The sequence below is a fragment of the Cygnus atratus genome, chromosome 3 (genome assembly GCF_013377495.2).
Source record: "Cygnus atratus isolate AKBS03 ecotype Queensland, Australia chromosome 3, CAtr_DNAZoo_HiC_assembly, whole genome shotgun sequence".
Classification (NCBI taxonomy): Eukaryota; Metazoa; Chordata; class Aves; order Anseriformes; family Anatidae; genus Cygnus; species Cygnus atratus.
In genome coordinates, this window is record NC_066364.1 from 96342583 (window position 1) to 96360761 (window position 18179).

General features: G+C 35.4%; 1 protein-coding gene across 9 annotated transcripts in view; it reads left to right on the forward strand.

The window, feature by feature from the left end:
• LOC118254593 (synaptotagmin-14) overlaps positions 1-18179 on the forward strand; it is a 111560-nt gene that overhangs the window by 17759 nt on the left and 75622 nt on the right. For 3 of the 9 annotated variants that reach the window (XM_035560007.2, XM_035560022.2, XM_035560014.2), the window contains one exon: positions 8588-8752. In XM_035560007.2, the coding sequence (XP_035415900.1) occupies positions 8588-8752 (165 nt within the window). Of the gene's footprint in view, positions 1-1965; positions 2038-8587; positions 8753-9692; positions 10992-15044; positions 15264-18179 lie in introns of those variants that run through there. The other 6 variants (XM_050709844.1, XM_050709846.1, XM_035559986.2 and 3 more) reach the window with 5 other exon arrangements.

Consider the following 18179-nt stretch of genomic DNA (forward strand, 5'->3'; position numbering starts at 1 on the left):
AGCTAGACAGGTGATGAGTGTTTATCATATTGAACTATAACTGAAGAACTCCTATCTTTAATGCATTCTGATATGTATAATATTCACTGTATGATATGAAAGTCTCATTAACATGATCATGCATTTTATACTTTATTTTCAGGTCTCTTTCACCTTTCATTGTTCATTTGTGTATTTTTGAAGTAATGTAAAGTGATACTTCCAACTCGGCAATGTGTTTTGTATTTAATTCATGGAAATGTAGATCGAGTATCTGACTGAGGTCTGAGTTGCTCAGATTTTTTACAACTATTTTTATAAGACCTTTTTTCTTTGCAAGATGTTCTTTCTATTGTAGCAGTCTTACAAACAAAGGAAATTATTCAGCAAACTGTGACTAATAATGGAACAGAAGTGGTCTTTAATATGCAAAAGAAAGAAGTTGCAAGGAGACAATGTCTTTGGCTGATAATGTAAAATGTCACTTCTAATAATAATTTTGAAAAGATAAGAAGGTATGAATTTTTGTTTTGTCAGAAGTATATTCTAAGTAGAACTATGTCCTTTTTAACTTTGTGGTCAACTATCCTCATCTATTTGCATGTATCTGAATGTTAAGTTGCCAGTTGCATTTCACTGAAGTGGTAATAAATACTTATTCATGAGCTTCCTGTTACAACTACAAACATTTTTATGTTTTTTATTTTAAAGTTAACTGCATCTGACATTCAAGTTATATTGAAGTTTTTGGTAGTTTACACTAAATAAGTGCTACTGAAAAAGAAACAAAATTTTTCCTTCATCTTGGTCATCATCCAGTTGGTAGAGCTTCTTGTGCTAATAGTTCTTTGTCATGAGAAATATGAGACCACAGATGGTAGCAAATTTCTTTAATTTATGTAAGCTCACAGTAATGTTTTACATTACAAATAAATACATGTTGTTTCTACTCATTTTAAGGTTCAGATAGGAAAAGCACCAAGTTAACAGCATTTTCGCTTTTTACAGAGATAGGAATAAAACTTTTATTAAAACTCTATGCAATTCAAGCTACTTCTTTAATATACTCAGAAAATAGTAACTCATCTATTCATAGTTGTGCAGTAATTAACTTTAAATAGAGAAATACATGTATTTTGTTTTAGTTTAGAAACACACGAAACTTTATGCATTTTGTTCTGAGAATACCAAACTTAATAGATTTGGGTGATACTTTCATTGGAAAAATAAAAGTAATCAAGCAGGATTAACAACATTAGAGTAAATACTAAATCTTACTCTCTGTTAGAAAGCTAGTCTGGGTTGATACATTTTGGACTAGCGAAAGTATAATATGAAACAAGTACTTTTCCTTCTGGTGATTGATACCCGTTCAGGAAGCAAAGTACACCTCTGTTTGCTCTCCTGTGTTTTGTAGTCCTTTGGAAAGCAGCATCTGCTGGGGTCTTGTAGTTCCAACTGTTTCAGTTCCCTTTCTTAAACACAAAGCTTGCTAAGAACTTTGCAATATCCAAACTTTGATTTCCTGGCATTTCTTCACTTAAAATGTTTGTATTGAAATTTCTACGGCACAATACTTTGCTACATATGCTAGTTAATCATGGTGCTGTTTAGCAATTCTGGCTTGTCCAGCACTTTTTTCCAATTAGCCATTACAATTAATAGCAATGTGATAATAAAGGATTTTTATTACGTGGATTTTTTCCTGGTATCGGAGGGCAACTTTGTAGTAATTATGGATTTAGACAGCACAAGCCTCTAGGTCTGTGCAGGTCTCTAACGCCTTTGCACTGGGAGGATTATCTGAGTTAAATATCCATTAAATATCTATGATCACTGCTGTTCTCTCACCCACCATGTGGAGAATACAGGCATGTGACATGCTATATGATTGCAACAGATTATTGGGAAGGTAATCAAGAGTATCCCCTGATCTATGTCTATTCTAAGTAGAAATGCAATGTTTCCTTTGCTGTTTTCTTTCAGAGATTTCTGTTGTGAGTTACTACTTACAAGGAGACGTGTTCGGTATTAGAGAGAGAAGACATCGAGGGACTGGTAAATCAGCAGGGGTGGCAGGCTGAGAACATCCTGAGCTCACAAGGATTTACGAATTTAAAGATTTCTGTCAGAAGTTTAAATCTTCATTTCAGACTATGGCTTCTGTTACTCCTAAATTCTTTCTTAGTTCAGTGATTATTCGGAGCCCAAGGTCCTCCTTTTCATATAATTACATTTATCTCTAAAAGACAATTTTAGCTTGGTATCTTAAGAAAAGGGAAGAAATCCTGTAAATGACGATCTGCAGCAGCAGTATGAAAGTTGCTACAAGTATTCTGTGCAGTTACGTATGTGAATAGTTAACTTGCTGAACCAAGGCCTTTTTAACACTAATTTACAAATTATGTTGAACTCTGTTTGAAGTAAATAATTAGTCAAGTAATTTAAGTGCTCATAATAAAATTAAATAAACTAGTACTTGTAAAAAGAAAAAACAAAACAAAAAAGGGGTGATGGTGGTGTCTGGCTTTATCTCTATAGCAGTGCAGATACCCTTCAGCCAGGATGAAGAGACATAACCCAAATGGTGAAAAAAAACTGCTGTTATTCCAGATAGCTTTCAACTAGAATAAAGGCAACAGTGGCATTATGGCAGGGTAGCTGTTGTCATGCAGTAATTTTTTTCATGTAAGCAAGCACATTTATTTTTTTACTTAATGTTGTGTATGACTTTTTTTTTTAATAAATTACCCTTTAAATGGCATCATGTATCGCTTCAGATAATGTCAGTTTTCTTTTTTCCACAGTATTACTTTGAAAGGTATATAAATAGAAATTTTTGAAGGGCATTGCTATTCCAGATAGAAAGTTAAATAAGTACTTTCATCCTGATTTCATTCTGTCAGTCTTTCAAACTTCAGAAAGGTTCATGTTACTAGAAATTGTTAATAATTTTCTTATTTAGGAAATGCTCTTTTCAGTACTGCATTGAAATTCAATTGTAATTTCCTGTTTATATTCACTTAAAACTGCATGTCTCAAGCTAATATACTGGATATAGATATTTAAAGTGTTGAAAGTGTAAACTAAATTCTTTTCAGTTGTGAACTTTGTGTATTGAAATCACCTTTTTTTTTTTAAAAAAAAAAAGTTTAGAAACAGGTTCAGTTACTTAAAGAAGAGACCATATTATGTAATTATTCATAATAGGAAAAATATTTACTTGTAAACCAGCACACATGGAAGTGCAGTTCTTACTCCTGTTGAATAAACAGTCAGACAGGTATTTTACTTCAAAATTGTCTCAGAGGCACAGGGGTTTGTGTTTGGTTGTTTTTTTCCCCATTATGTCATGACTAGTTTGTGAGAAATAAACATGTGCTATGTCGAGATAAGTAATTTAAACATTGACAAAAGGCAATCAAGGTATAAATGTTATTTTGTGGTTCAGTAACCTGTTTTCTGAAGATATGTTAATTTCTCTTGCAAGTCAGAAAGGTGGTATGAAGCGATGTGGCAATAAATAGTGTTTGAATTAAAAATATTTCTGAGCTGGACATTACAGGTTAATTTCACGTAATGTCAGCGATGGATCTAATAATGAATAATGTCAAATTAGTGGATCTAATAACTATGTAATGCTTCTGCAGGACAAAATGCAAATAGCAGTGCTCCTCTATATTTAAGAGAATTGAAAAAAGGCTGAAATATTTTAGATCAAGTTGTATAAAAAAAATAAAAATAAAAATAAGCTTTGAGATGAAAAATGAACTACCTTCATAGGTTGTAAAAGCAATTGAATTACTTCGGATTGTTCCCCTAGTTACTTAATTTGTGCACAGAAGAGATAGTATTGCATTTGTAAATGAATAATTAAAACATCACTGAGGTAAATGTGTGGCTTCATACTTTACTGGCTAAGTAAGCCGTAAGATGTGCAGTGAAAGCTCCAAAAATACTTGACTGGACAATACAGATATTATATACAGTATAGGTTTGTGTATGTGGATACATATTTTAAAAAGTACTTTTTAATACATCTGAGGATTTTTGTTTGGTTATATTTATTTGAAGATGCAAATATTTTCTGAAGAGTTTAAAATCTGTTTTGGAAAAGAAAAAATTGTTTAATAACAAGAAAGCTGTATTAGAGAAGGATGCTAATTTGATATTTAAGATGAAGGGATGGTAAGTTTCTGTGTTCTAATAATTCTAATTTTAGTGATAATAACAAGGCTAATTCACTTTTGTTAATTTAATAATTCTGTAGTGAATATAACTTTCTATGTCATTTCCATAGGCAGCAATTCAATTAGTTCTAATAGCTTTGTAGTAAGTCATTTGTTCTTTTCGTGTTTCTAAAACTGTTATAGTATTATAAATTACAAACATTCCGTGTTGTTTTTCCATAGGAGCTGAGGATAATTGTGAAGTTCATTAAAATAGGACATTTGAATTTGAAGTATGACTATTGAAGTATTGCCCTTCTGCCAGTTTGTGATTCTAGAAAAAAGCATTGGGAATCTTTGAGAGTTTTTAAAATGCTTTTCACGGTACAATTAATGCCAAAACAAATTAGAATTTATGTTAATATGTTTTGGATGAAAGTAATTCCTGTGCTGAATGTGGCACAGAAGGGTTTTGTATGGAAAACAGTACATAACTTTATTTCAGTCTACAAAGTATACCTGGTTAACACTTTAGCTATGCAAAATTAATTGAAGGATTAATGTGATACATAAAACCTTCATTCATAGATGGGAATCTGTATGCATTTATGTGTGGAAAATTGACATACAACTTTTTTTTCTGGCTTTATAATGATATTATATTAAAGTCTTTGAACTTGATAACATATTTAATCTGTGAACAAGCATTCTAAAATTCTTTACATCGATGCAAATTTATACTAAAATATAATTTTCAAGTCCGATGTTCACACTGAATTACATAAATAATTAGTCTTGCTTCAGCTAAAGTTTCATTCTTTTATAAGTTATTAGCCAATGTTTTTTATTCCAGAAAGATGTCATCAGATACTGCGTTTCCATAGAGAGAGCTGTACTAAGTCTCTTTTAACTAATTAGTATCCAGAAAGTACTGGAAAAATCACAAGTGTTTTCAAGCTACTTCTAGGTTGTAGGTTCCTAAAGTGCATATTTTGTTGGATCAAAGCAAATTTGAATGCTGAACAATATAAAAAAAAGTTATATGTATTACATTGCAATATATTAAAAAAAAAAAAAAGTTTTAAAAGATCAAATGTGAAATAATTTATTTTTTTTCTCATAAAGTATTGTACAGTTAATCTATTTAAAGAAAACATGCAGCGTCCTCCTTTATTTTGAACTACAGAGTTGTAGGATGACTGGATTGCAACTCAGTCTCTTGCTCAAAGCAGCGTTGATGTTAAATTTGGGCAAAGTTGCTTAGGACAGCCTGCTCCCATAAAAAAAAAAGCAATTGTCCTCAGATAAATTTGTGTGGTTTCACTTGCTTTATCTGCCTGTTCCTCCTAATTTGTCATCTTTTTCTGTTTTTTTTTTCACTTTCCAACTTTTTCTGTGCATTCTGTCCCCATGGGACAGAATTTTTGTGCTTTTGTGCTTTTTTCCAGCACATTCTTGGTCACGGCTTAACTACTTTTCTTGAAAATTAAATATAAAGACCTTCAGTGTGAGGCAGAGTTGCCATAAATTTCAGCTACAGCAAGTGATTTTAATAAAATCATAAGCATTTCCAAACAGACTTCTGAAGAGAATATCAGGTAATCGGAGTAGCATGTGCAACCAAGAACTTGCATAAGCCAAGGCGTTTTTCTTTCTATTCGTTCATGTTAATGAAAACAATTAACAAAATATATAATAATAATGTTATAACCTTCTTTCGTCTATGGACAGAAATCCCACTTTTCTCACCTTGTTGCTCTACGTGACAGCAGGTTGTCTCATCCTGAAGGACTGATGGGGAGCTCTAACTATATGGGTCTCTGTACATTGTCTGAAATTGAAAATTAGGCTCACCCGCTCTACCCCATTGGACTATTTTTTTTTTTTTTAATTCTGTTTCTATTCAGTAGTTGTACTGCGTTTTTATATTTCTTGTTTTGTCTTGGACTTCAGTGGTTTGGAAGGTGAAGGTGAGATCTTGAAGGCTTTCAATCATTTCTAGCTTTGCCTTTGGTTCTTCATAAGACAGAGTTTCTAGCTTAACTGAGTTAATTAAAAATTGCTCATGCTTTTCCCAACTTTTCTGATATAATCTAATAAAACATGAAAAAAAAAATAACTGAAGCTTATCTAAATACAAGCTTCTAATCTAATGGTGGTTTCTATTTCATTTCTTTGAGTCTTCTTTGGTTGACATTTTGGTATTTCTTCAGTAATTTTGTCAGGATGGATGGTTCAAAGCCATTGGGAAGTTCATTTTCTTCTGAAAGTTGTAGGGGGAGAGGTGAGGGTTTTAAGCACAATATTACATGATGTCTTGGTCAGAGGTAAAAGTGGAGTGAAAATTATTTGCACTGTTTCAGATAGGTCTGGATGTCCAGCTCAGGATGGAAGTGCAAATCAGAGCAGTTCCTTTTAGAAAGGTGCATTTCTTTGCTGTATAGCTTTTTTTAGGAAAGAGCACCTTGATTTTACCCTGCTGGGCAGCTAAACTGCACCACAACTGCTCTCTCACTCCCAGTCCTCAAAAGAAAAGGGGGAGAAAATATGATGAAAAGGACTCAAGGTTTGAGATGAGGACTAGGAGATCACTCACCAATTATTCTGAGCAAAACAGACACAAAATATATGAATGTAATTTATTGCCTATTACTAACAGACTAATGCAGTGATAAACTAAAAGCAAACTAAAAACACATTTTCCCCCATCCACCCTCTTCTACCTCCTCCCACTAAGCAGTGCAGGGGGATGGTAGTTGTGGTCAGTCTCTAACACTTTTTCTCTGCCACTCCTTCATGGTCACTCCCTGCCCCTACTCCCTGTGGGGTCCCTCCCATGGGATGCCGTCCTTCCCGAACTGATCCTCTGTAGGCTTCCCACAGGCAGCAGCTCTTCAAGAACTGCTCCCACATGGCTCCATACCACGGGGTCCATCCCCCAGGAGCAAACTGCTCCAGCACGGGTCCCCCACGGGCAGCAGCCCCCCCCCAGACCCCCTGCTCCTGCGTGGGCTCCTCTCCACGGGCTGCAGCTCCGGCCCGGGGCCTGCTCCTGCGGGGGCTCTCCATGGGCCGCAGCCTCCTCCAGGCCACATCCACCTGCTCCACCGGGGGCTCCTCCACGGGCTGCAGCGTGGAGATCTGCTCCATGTGGGACCCCTGGGCTGCAGGGGGACAATCTAGGCAGTATATTCGAGTGCTTAACCCCTCTTATTCTGAATTCCACCCCTCGTTGCCCCCATATCCAACTGGGATTTTCCTTGCTGCTACTTCTGGCTGTTGCTTCTTGTCTTTCTGTATTGCATCTCCACAAACCCAGAGTCTGCTGGCAACTTTTCTTTTATCCTGCTCTGTTTTATGTAGTGGGAGATGTTGCCACACAATATTACACTCCTAATGTAAAATGCCAAGGGTTTTGCAAATGGTATTAATGAATCCAATAAATCTTTATAAATCATCTGTAAATAGAAGAACACATCTCAAATAATAAAGCTGCCCCTAATTACTTTTTCCTCATTGGTCCCATTTCATATATCTATTCCCAGGTTCTGTATTTCTAAAACAATTTCCTAAATAATCTTGGCCTTATATGGTATTATGGCTGTGAATACTTAGGTTCTGATGGACTTGCAAGATTCTGTTCCCACAAAAGATGCCCCAAAATCCCTTTCAGTTATCTGCTTTGTGGTGATTACATATTCTTTATTTTATACACTGAGACAAATCAGTCTACTTAAGCCTTGGTTCCTCTACAAGGTTTCAGTTAAGTATGCTTTATCTCACATAGCTTTCTTGTTTTATATGCAAGCGGTACAAATACCAGGGTAAGGAACATACAGTCATGTGCTTTTTCTTTCAGTTTTGTTGCTCACACAGAATCCTGTTTGTTAAGGAGTGGCAAGGGCCAGCTGGTCCCTAAGGAAGGAGGAGCCAGAAGCTGAGCATAGCAAGGCTGGCAGAGGCAATGTCCTCACCAGCGAAGGCCCAGTCCCTCCCCAGCAGTGCTGTCTCTGAGTTGGCCCTGAGCCCAGGTAGCCAAACCTCCTGCCCCTTCTGGAAAGGGGAGATGCTCTGAGGCATTCCATCAAAAGTCATCAGCCTTAGTGCATGCTGATAATCCCCCCATTTTCTGCAGAGGTCCTGTCTCATTATGGGGTCCAGTATTACAGCAGAACCTCTCACTTACAATGTCAGTCATCCCTTACTAGAACCAGATACTTTCTGTTCTTTGAAAAGATGATCGGAGGAGAAAAAACTGATGAAATTCAACACTGTTAAACATTAACTCTAATGAAGAAGCCGATGTATATTATATCTTACTTATACTTGAAGCTTTAGTAGTGTTTATTAATGACCAATCCTGATAGGTAATAAAACTTTTACAAGTTTTATTTTTACAAGACTGTTTTTTTGTATGTGTCTTTCTCTGTTTCTTTTAGTATCTCCTGAAGCAATTGGATTCCTGTCTGCTGTCGGGGTATTCATTATCCTCATGCTGCTGCTCTTCCTATATATTAATAAGAAGATGTGTTTTGAAAATGTTGGTGGCTTCCCAGATCTTGATTCTGGATACACTACAAGAACAAATTCACGAGATAAACTTTGTAAGTATCTGAAATATAACGTTAAACTTCAAGTTACAAGAATCTGTATTTTTACAAGGAGGTGTAGAAATACTCAGATAATCATTTTACTCAAGTGATGAAAACATACAGCGTTGACTCTTTACTGTGATTCTACATTATGTGGAAAGGAAGAAACTTTTGTATTCACAAGCTGCAGAAATTCAAGCACTGTGCAACTAAAGAGTTGACATTTACTTATGTAGATATTTCTCTTGCACTGTGTGAATACTCCTGAACGTACTTTAATCACCCTATAATTGTGTACAATTAAATCTTCTCAAGTAAATTTGTGAGTGGAATTTTTGAGTTTTCACTCAGCCTTTTGAAACCTTTCACTGACATTTTGGATCAGGTATTGTATTTACTCACTTGGAAAATAATCTTAAAGAAGTAAAACATCAGAAGCTAAGTAGATCTTTGTAATTGGCTAACAAGTTATCTCTACAGTTTTTTAATAATGTCTTTAAGGATGGTATTTATAAACAAAAAAGCAGACCTCCTAAAAGATATTGAGGCTTAGTTAAAACAAAAGAAAACTTTCAGTACTTCTGAGGTGCAGGTATTGAATGCACTTTGTTAGCTGCCTTGAGAGAAGAGACAAACACCAGAGGACAGAATAGGCAATTTGAGACTTTCTTTCCTTCTGCCTTTTTAAAAAGTGCGGCTAAATTTTCAGTTTTTTTGGAGACAGAAAAAATTATTGCTTCTGGAAATCAAGTCTTCCTTCTTAACATTCTTTTTGCTACAGAAGAAGTCTTCGTGTTTTGAAATATGTTACGTTATGTAAAATACAACACATATTTGGGGCTCAGGAATTCTCCATTATATGTGTGTTTGTGCAGTTAGTATGTTAAAAACTTATTGTAGTGACATTCATGAAAGGTCATAATTTAAATGTCTTACAACTTCTTCTTTGCAGGTTAGAATAAAAATACATATTCGTTCCTCACACAGTTATCTTATTTTTGAAAATAATGAATTTTATTATGGCTAGTTGATGCTGCAGTTGATAGAAGACTGTCATTTTGCTGGTTGATTGTGGCTTCATTTCAAGATATTTATTTTTGATACTTAACTTATTATTTTCAATGAATGTTGAATGGAAAGAGCAAAGCTGCAGCCTCCCCTGGTAAATGTATCGAGTTTGAGGTAGCAAAAGCAAATAGCTATGAAATAGAACTTGAAGAAATGATGTTGACCTGTTTGTGAAATGGAAGATCTTTCCGTATAAAATTTTGTTTTGCTGCTGAATAGATTGGACAAATGGCATTTTTCAGAAACTTCCACCAAAATCTGAGTCTTCCCTCTGTGTCTTCTCTGGTGGACACTCTCAGCAATGCTGTAGATGATCTGACTAGTGTTGTTGGAGAAGTCAGCTACAGCGTAGCTGATACAGTAACTGAACAAGTAACAAGCATGATAAATGGCCTTCGTGCAGAAGATGAAAGCTCCAAAATACAGAATGATAAACCCGTGCAAGGTGGTAAAGAGGAAAATACACCATCATTAACTCAGCCTAAGGAAATTTATATGAAAGCAAAGAATGGTATTGCTGAGACTCATTATTCCAATTCATTAGATCTTGTAAAAAAAGGTACAAATGAAGATGGAGTATCTGACCATGTCATGGGCAAAAACCAGTGCCAGTTGAAAGGCAGAGATAGTAATGGTCATTTAGATGATACGGAAGTACCTTGGGATTTGAAGAATGTAGGAAGATCTTTCAAAAGGGAAGCAGTAGGAGAAAATGAGTATTTTGCAAATGATAAGTTACTGAAGGATGGTAGCCTGAAAAGTAATAAACTTACAGTGGAGGAATCTACTGAGAAACAAGGTAGTTGCCTATATGCAGTATCAGATAATTCTAAGAATCGATTGAATAAAAAAAACAAACAACAATCTCCTGGAATCAAATGTAATGATTCTGAAGAAGTGCACAGTATGACTGTTCTGCAAGATTTAGAAACAAAATGTGTTGATGTACAGAAGCAAAAATTATCAAACTCCAGCTTGAGGAAGATGCACAATGAACATCCCAATTGCATTAATGAAATCAAAGAAAAGAAATCTGAAACCTTTTTTGACAGAAAAGGAAAATCTATAACAAAGAGTGAAGGTGATGCATCAGCTACAATTGTAAAAATAGGTAAAAAGAAATACTCAGAGAAATCAGAAAATAAATCAGGAGAGCTATGTAATAAGAAGACAGCAGGAAAAGGTGAGAAGTCTGTCAGCACACTGCATTCTGCAACCTTTCCTGAAACTTATGATACTTCCTACTTCTTTCATATAATTTACACGTTTCACTTAAATAATAGTGTTTCCTGTCAATGAAAGTAGGTCTGTTTTGTCAGGGCTTTGTTTTATAATTATGTTGATATTTCTTGGAAGTTAATTACTTTTAAAGTATTAGTTAAAGGAACTGATTAATAAATGTCTTTCCTATGTTCAAACTTTTCTTTTTCTATATACAGTTTTCCTTACCTTTTCTCAAGTGTCTTTTGTGGCTTCTGTTGAAGACTAGAAATTAATTAATACTGGAAATTAAGACTTGTTCTGCTTAAGTATTTTTTTGATTTTGCGTATTTTAAAACCATTGCATAAAATGTGAAAAGATGACGGAGGGGAAAAATGAACTTCTGTTACATTGGCATTATAGCGGATCTTCAGAATGTGTTTCCAGGATATGTAAGGTAATTTCAAGACAGAATGAATGACAAGTGGCAATTAATGCTTTTAAGTATAGAAAGAACTGTCTTTTAAGTATAGAAAGAACAAGGCTTGTCTTAAAGAAAGTTGTAGTCTTACAGAGGAAATCTTTGTGTTGTTGATATGGGTGCTGTGTGTACTGTCTTCAACATCCAGTTTTAAACAATATGACAAAGGTATTGCAATAAAAGTTTGTGAACAAGAAGTGAAATCTGGCGTTTTTACAAAGTTGTGTTGCAGGCTGTGTAGTGAATTTTTAAAAAGCAACAGGCTTTTCTGGAGATGCTGCTTCTGTAGAGAAATGAATAATCTGATAAAGGAAATTAGGTTTAGTTTTTTTTTTTTTTTCAGGGTGTGTTTCCTTATCTGAAAATTTCAGCTAAGTTTTTTAAAATTTGATTTAGTAGGTGATTACTATGTTTGTATCATAAAATGTGATCTTATCTGTTATTTCCTCATGTGATACAATATTTGTAAAGTATATTCTCTATCAAAAGTTGCATTTTCTCTGCTATAATAAGTAAATAAATAGGTTTCAATAGGTTAATAATGCTATATGAACAGTATTAGCCAAATAAACAGAAGTCTTTAAGAAGAAAATGAATTCTCTTTACGTAGGCTTCCGACTAAGATATAAACATTAAAAGAGAAGTGGCAAGGAAAGGCATAAAATCCTTAGGGATATATTTTTTTTCAATATTGGAGGAAGGTGTTTGTTGTTGTTGTTGTTTTTTCAAAGAAACTGAAACAGATTTATATTGTTCATTTAAAAAATCTTTCCATGGACAGCTTGTGTTTTAACTCTAAACAGGTCCTCTGAAGAGGTCGTTTCATGACTTGTATTAGTAGTGTACATCCTTTCTTTCTTGTTCTTTTATGCTACGAACTGGACAAAAAATGTGCGCTATCACTGAGAACTTCTGGCTGCTTACAAACTTCAGTGTATTCTTAGAGGCCTAACTTTCAGCACTTGTTTCAAACATGCTGCTTCCATGATTTATGCTGTTCTGTTTTTGATAATTTATGCAGACTGATTAATTAACCTAATTTCATATTTGCAAATACATTCCTTGTAAATGACATATTAGTGCTGATGTCTAGCATTGTCTTTTGAATCCTGGCTTGCCCTGTTTTATTTATGGAAGTTTCCCAGGTGACAGTTTTCAACCTGCTGAGGGCCATGTAAGATGCAAAATTTTACTATGTGTAGCAGTGAAGGAGACTGCTTCTTCTGAGCAGCCTCTTGTAGTGAGTCTGCTAACCAGAATATATCCTGCTTAGTGTAACATTCTTAACAGGTGAACAGTGGAATTGAATTTGCTTTAGAGCCATCCATACAATGGGAAGCACTGTGTCTGTTGGATGTGAATTAAAATTGATAGCCTAGAGCTGGAAGATCTAGTTGCTCATTAGCAGTCTATTAAGGCAACAGTTTTCCTACAAATACTAAATTAAGATTATGTATGCATCGCGTGTGGAAATGGTAGCACCATCTGCAGATAAGGTTTCCTGACATTTTCCATTACAAGACCTTACTTTCAGCTGCTTTTAACAGGGTGCCAAATTTGAAATAATTGGGAATAATTGGGAAATTTGACATGCTTTCTGTCTGAGGTTTTTGTTTTTTTTAAGTTTAAAAATTTTAGCTGTTTCCAGTATGGGGAAAAACGCTTTAGCACTTCTGTATATTGGAGTATGTACTTTAAATGTAGGAAAGCTCTTCTCCAATGTCAGATACTCCTAGAAGCTTACCTAAAAGTGGGAAGAAAGGACCTTTGTAGTAGGAAGAGACAAAAACTTGACTGTAAAAGAGACTTAGATGGTTAGTATGGGTTGAATTACTCAAATTTCCTATGGCTGATTTCTGAGTAAGCTGAATTCCTTCTTTAGTCAGAATGCCCAAGCAGAGGAGTGAGACTGGCTGGGTGTGAAATGAAAACTAATAGGAGCTGAAATCATGGAATCACAGAATCATTAACGTTAGAAAAGCCCTCCAAGATCATCCGGCCCTACCATTCCCCTACCACCACTATCACCCACTAAACCGTGTCCCTAAGCACCATGTCCAGCCTTTCCTTAAACACCCCCAGGGACGGTGACTCCACCACCTCCCTGGGCAACCCGTCCCAATGCCCGACTGCTCTTTCTGAGGAGAAATGTCTCCTCATTTCCAAACTGAACCTCTCCTGGTGCAACTTGAGGCCATTCCCTCCAGTCCTATCACTAGTTATTGGCGAGAACAGGCCAACCCCCAGCTCCCCACAGGTTACTTTCAGGGAGCTGTAGAGAGCAATGAGGTCTCCCCTGAGCCTCCCCTTCTCCAGACTAAACAACCCCAGTTCCCTCAGCTCCTCCTCACAGGACTTGTGCTCCAGGCCCTTCACCAGCTTCGTAGCCCCTCTCTGGACACACTCCAGGACCTCGATGTCCTTCTTGTACTGAGGGGCCCAAATGCAGAGCTAGAGCTAGGCCAGAGGCTAGGATGAGGGCATGAAAGGGAGGAGAAGAGGCTCAGCTAGTCTGGGTCATGTGTTAAGACAATGTTCACCAGCAGAATAAAGAGCGTAACAACAGTGTTATGGGCATCTTGGAGTTCTGCTTTCAGTAGGCAAATTATATACTGTAGGCTTTCTCACATAGAGTAGTGGTAATGCTGACCTTTTTTAAGTTTACGTGAACTCATTTAATGCCTGTTAGAATATGAGATCTACAAAACATCTGCATAGCATATTAAATATGGATGGAAGCCATGTTTGGAAAGGGAGGGGGGAAACTTTCCTTTTACAGAAGTAAAAATGCAGCTGATTCTTTGACTTGTGGGGGAAGTCATACTTGAGAGATTAGTTGGATCAAGTTGGCCACAGGAGTGGGCATTGCAGAGGAACTGGAATAAGAGAATTAACTAGTTAGGTTGTTCTGTGCACCTTTGGCTGTTGCCAGGTGTCTGTAATGAGAATCTGTATTAATTTGAGTTATTGAACAAGGGGCTGTTTATTCTAAGTTAAACAGAATTCTGCATGTAAACATCCATTACTGACGTTTTTCCGTTTGTTGTTGTGAGTTTAAGCACTACTAACACAAATATCCTAAAATGATTTTGTCGTAGGCTTGTTCTTATAAATCAGGTTAATTTCTTTATTTTGCATGCTTGCAGCAAAAATCAGTTGGAAGTGGAGCATCAGGAGTTGCCTTTTTGTGACATGTTAGGTATCCAAGTGTGATAGTGAAGCAGCGTTGACTTTACTTCACATAAAATACTTCGAGCATTTTCTTCCTTAATGAAGCGTTTCAAGAACTTCAGTGTGTGCTGCTTACAAAGATGGATCAATTCTCTATTGAATAAGTTTTAGAATGTTTTGGAGGCTTAACCATCTTTCAGTTTTTGTCCAAAATAAAATTAGCTCTCAAATAACAAAATCACAATAACAGAAAGATGGTATTTAAAAATATTACAGAAATCTTAGTTGAAGTAGCTTAAATATCTTCAATGATAACCTCTTATGGTTATTTTCTTGTATTCTATTTTGAGCTGTAGTCGATTTGCTTTATTTTATTCAAACAGACAACTCTTATATGAGTAAAGATCAGCATGGTTCATCATCTGAGAGTGAAGATGAAGCACTGGGTAAATATCATGAGGCCTTGTCTAGAACCCAGAGTTCCAGGCTGCCAGTGGTGGATGGCAGACAGCAAAAAAACTATGTATGGGAAACCAGACAAAAATATAGTCCCCTGTCTGCAGAATATGATGGATACAGTAGTGAAGCCTCAATAGATGAAGGTAAGATTGATTTAAAAGCATTCCTTTTATTCCAAATTTCAGAGTTATGTTGTGGATAAGTAAGTTGTAGACAGGAATAGCTTGACTTGCAAATAATCAATGTCAGCAAGAAATATCCAGATATGTGTGCATGCTCCAAAAAAAATGGCACGGAATTTTTTGCGTGTTCTTCCAGAAATGCTGCAAATGATAAAATATCTTGTTATATTAAATTCCATACAGTTTTATCATTACTCATTTCATTCTTTGCGGAATTTACCTTAAACTGTTTTGATTTACGAGGGAAATGTGGCAATGTTTGATGAATTCAGTGGTATTGGAAATGCAAATAAAACCCGTTATGCCTTTATTGATAACCTGTCATAACAGCAAAGTAAATGGAATCAGTTATTGGTTCTCAGTGCTTATGGTTGTTGCAGTTTGCATTACTAGAATGTTCTGCACTTTCTCTTTTGAAATCAGAAAAAGAAATTATTAGATTAATCTGAACTTTCCATGGAGGTAAAAGTTGGATGTAAACAATGGGATGATTTCCTTTTGTGGTATATATCTCTTGATTTTTGACTAAGGGTGACAGCAGCTGCCTGATGTAGAGGCTGAGAATTCTGCAATCAATATTTCATCAATATGCTTTTTGTGCTTGAAAATAACTGCATGTGAGAACTGTATCTGTAGTCATTTTTCTAACATGAAAAATGAGCTCAATTGAAGTTATGTAAAAGTCAGGTTCTAATATAGATGCTGTATTACAGTAAGATATTTGTTGGATGCATTTTAATATATTGAAGTGCAGGGTTTTTTTGATACTGGATTTTTCTAATAAGCATTGGACACCTGTAATTAAAATATGTCTATACTTAAATGTTGTATATGGTCCAGAAGAGCTAGAAAACTTTAGTCTTTCTGTTATGTGACGTAATTCAATTATATGAAAGTCTGCTTGTCACTACAATTTGAAATTAGTGCATGCGTCCTGTGGTAAGACACAAAGGACGTGAAAGTAAGTTGCAGAGTAAGAGGAGTATTTTCTGATCATGAGAATGTTCAGTTCCTGCCTTTGCTGTTAAACTGAAGGAAGGCTGGGAGATGAGTTCTAGCAAACAGGGAAGGAGACACAAAAGAGGTCAGGTGGTAATAAGGTCACATGGACAACAACAAGGAGGGGATAGTAAACATAACCAAAGTATCCTGTGGGGTGTGTGTTTATATATTTATACATATATATGTATGTATATATGCATATACACACTGAACTTTATCAACAGCATTGTTGGGGGGGAATAAGATAAGATACTATGACTGATGACACTGTTCGGATGGAATGTTGATGTATATTAACAGGAAATGGAAAACTGAATTGTATTTCTAAAATTCTATAAGAACACTACTTCTAGATACCCAGAATAATGTATTTGTCTCTTTTCAAACTGTTGAGGCCACTTTTTGAAGTAGTCATGGAATAATTCATATTGGAAGGAACACATGACATTCCTTTTTCTATTTCACAGTTCAGATTTTTGATCTTAGTTATCTTTTCAGTGAAGAGTTCTCAGTTCATCTGAGCATTTCACTTTGGCCTTGTAAGTGTTAAGCTTCAATGTCATTATTTTAGCTTGTATCTACCTTTTGTTTCTTTAATAATTGTCTTTTGTCATCCTATCACATAGTCAAAAGTCATACTAGCTGACTTTAATCTTCTTCTGAGCATTGAGAACTCCAGTATTGAAATCTTTATCATGGTTAGAATGAGAGACAAAAGAACCCTGTTGGCAAGTCCAAGCATTGCAGCAGGAAAGTAATGCTTGTGTCCCTCCCTCCTTTTTTTTTTTTTTTCCTTAATTCTCTTGCTAAAGATAGCTGTCACCAGCTGCTATCCTTTCTCAACACTTCTTCCATTCAGGAAGCTGGCTGGATGTAAAACTCATTTTTATATATGCACACACACACATGCTCTAAAATTAGTATGTAAATTGAATTTATTATAATGAAAGAACACTCAAGAGTTTGGGAGGGGAAAAAAAGCAAAAGCTATCAAAACATTCTAACTTAGAAAACTGTACGTTTTTAACCACATACTTCTACTTGCAAAAAGCTTTAGTGCTGTCAGTGTTCTGCTTTTGCTGCTGCTTGTGAGAGCATTCTCTTCCAGCATTTTACAAGTGGAGAATCAGCATGGTTGTTTATTTGATAACCTGCAATCATTCCATGCTTGCAAAAAGTCATGCAAAGTAGCTTTCAAATGCTTGCAAGTTAGACTGATTTTAACTATTTTTTTTTAATCAATTGATCTCAAACAAGTATGTTCAATTGTATTAAAAATATTTTTTACGGAATTGGACGTGGCAACAAATTAGCCTAGTATTTTACACATTTTTGTGTCCTGAAGGTGGCACACTAGAGTAATTAGTGTTAGTAATTTTTTGTTGCTCTTCATATTGAACAAGAATCTTTGCACAATGTAAAAATGTGTTTGACCAGAGAAGAGCCCAGAGTATGCCTCATTATATTATGCTCGTTACGAAGGGAAAGATGCTCAACCAAGAACTTTGATAAAAAGAGAAGGTGGAAACCTCATATGAAAGTCTGCAGTCAAAAGTTGAGAGAGAGAGAGACTGGCCAACACTACCAAACAGTTCATATGTTTTCAGAGCAATGATTTACTGAACAGGTGAGGTTAAAAATCATCTGTTGCAAGTGGAATAGGATCAACATTCTTGATGTTTCAGTTTAATTTTTAAAATTTCAAAGCTTTACTGTTCCTTAAGGTTGTGGCATACATATATAAGAGACCTAATGCCATGGGAACCCTGAAACTTGTTGTAAAATAATTGGTTTATATGATATTGACTTATTTTTATAAGAAGTTTAAAGACAAAAGATAGAACTGTGTCTTGATTCTTTGTAATGGAAGGGGAG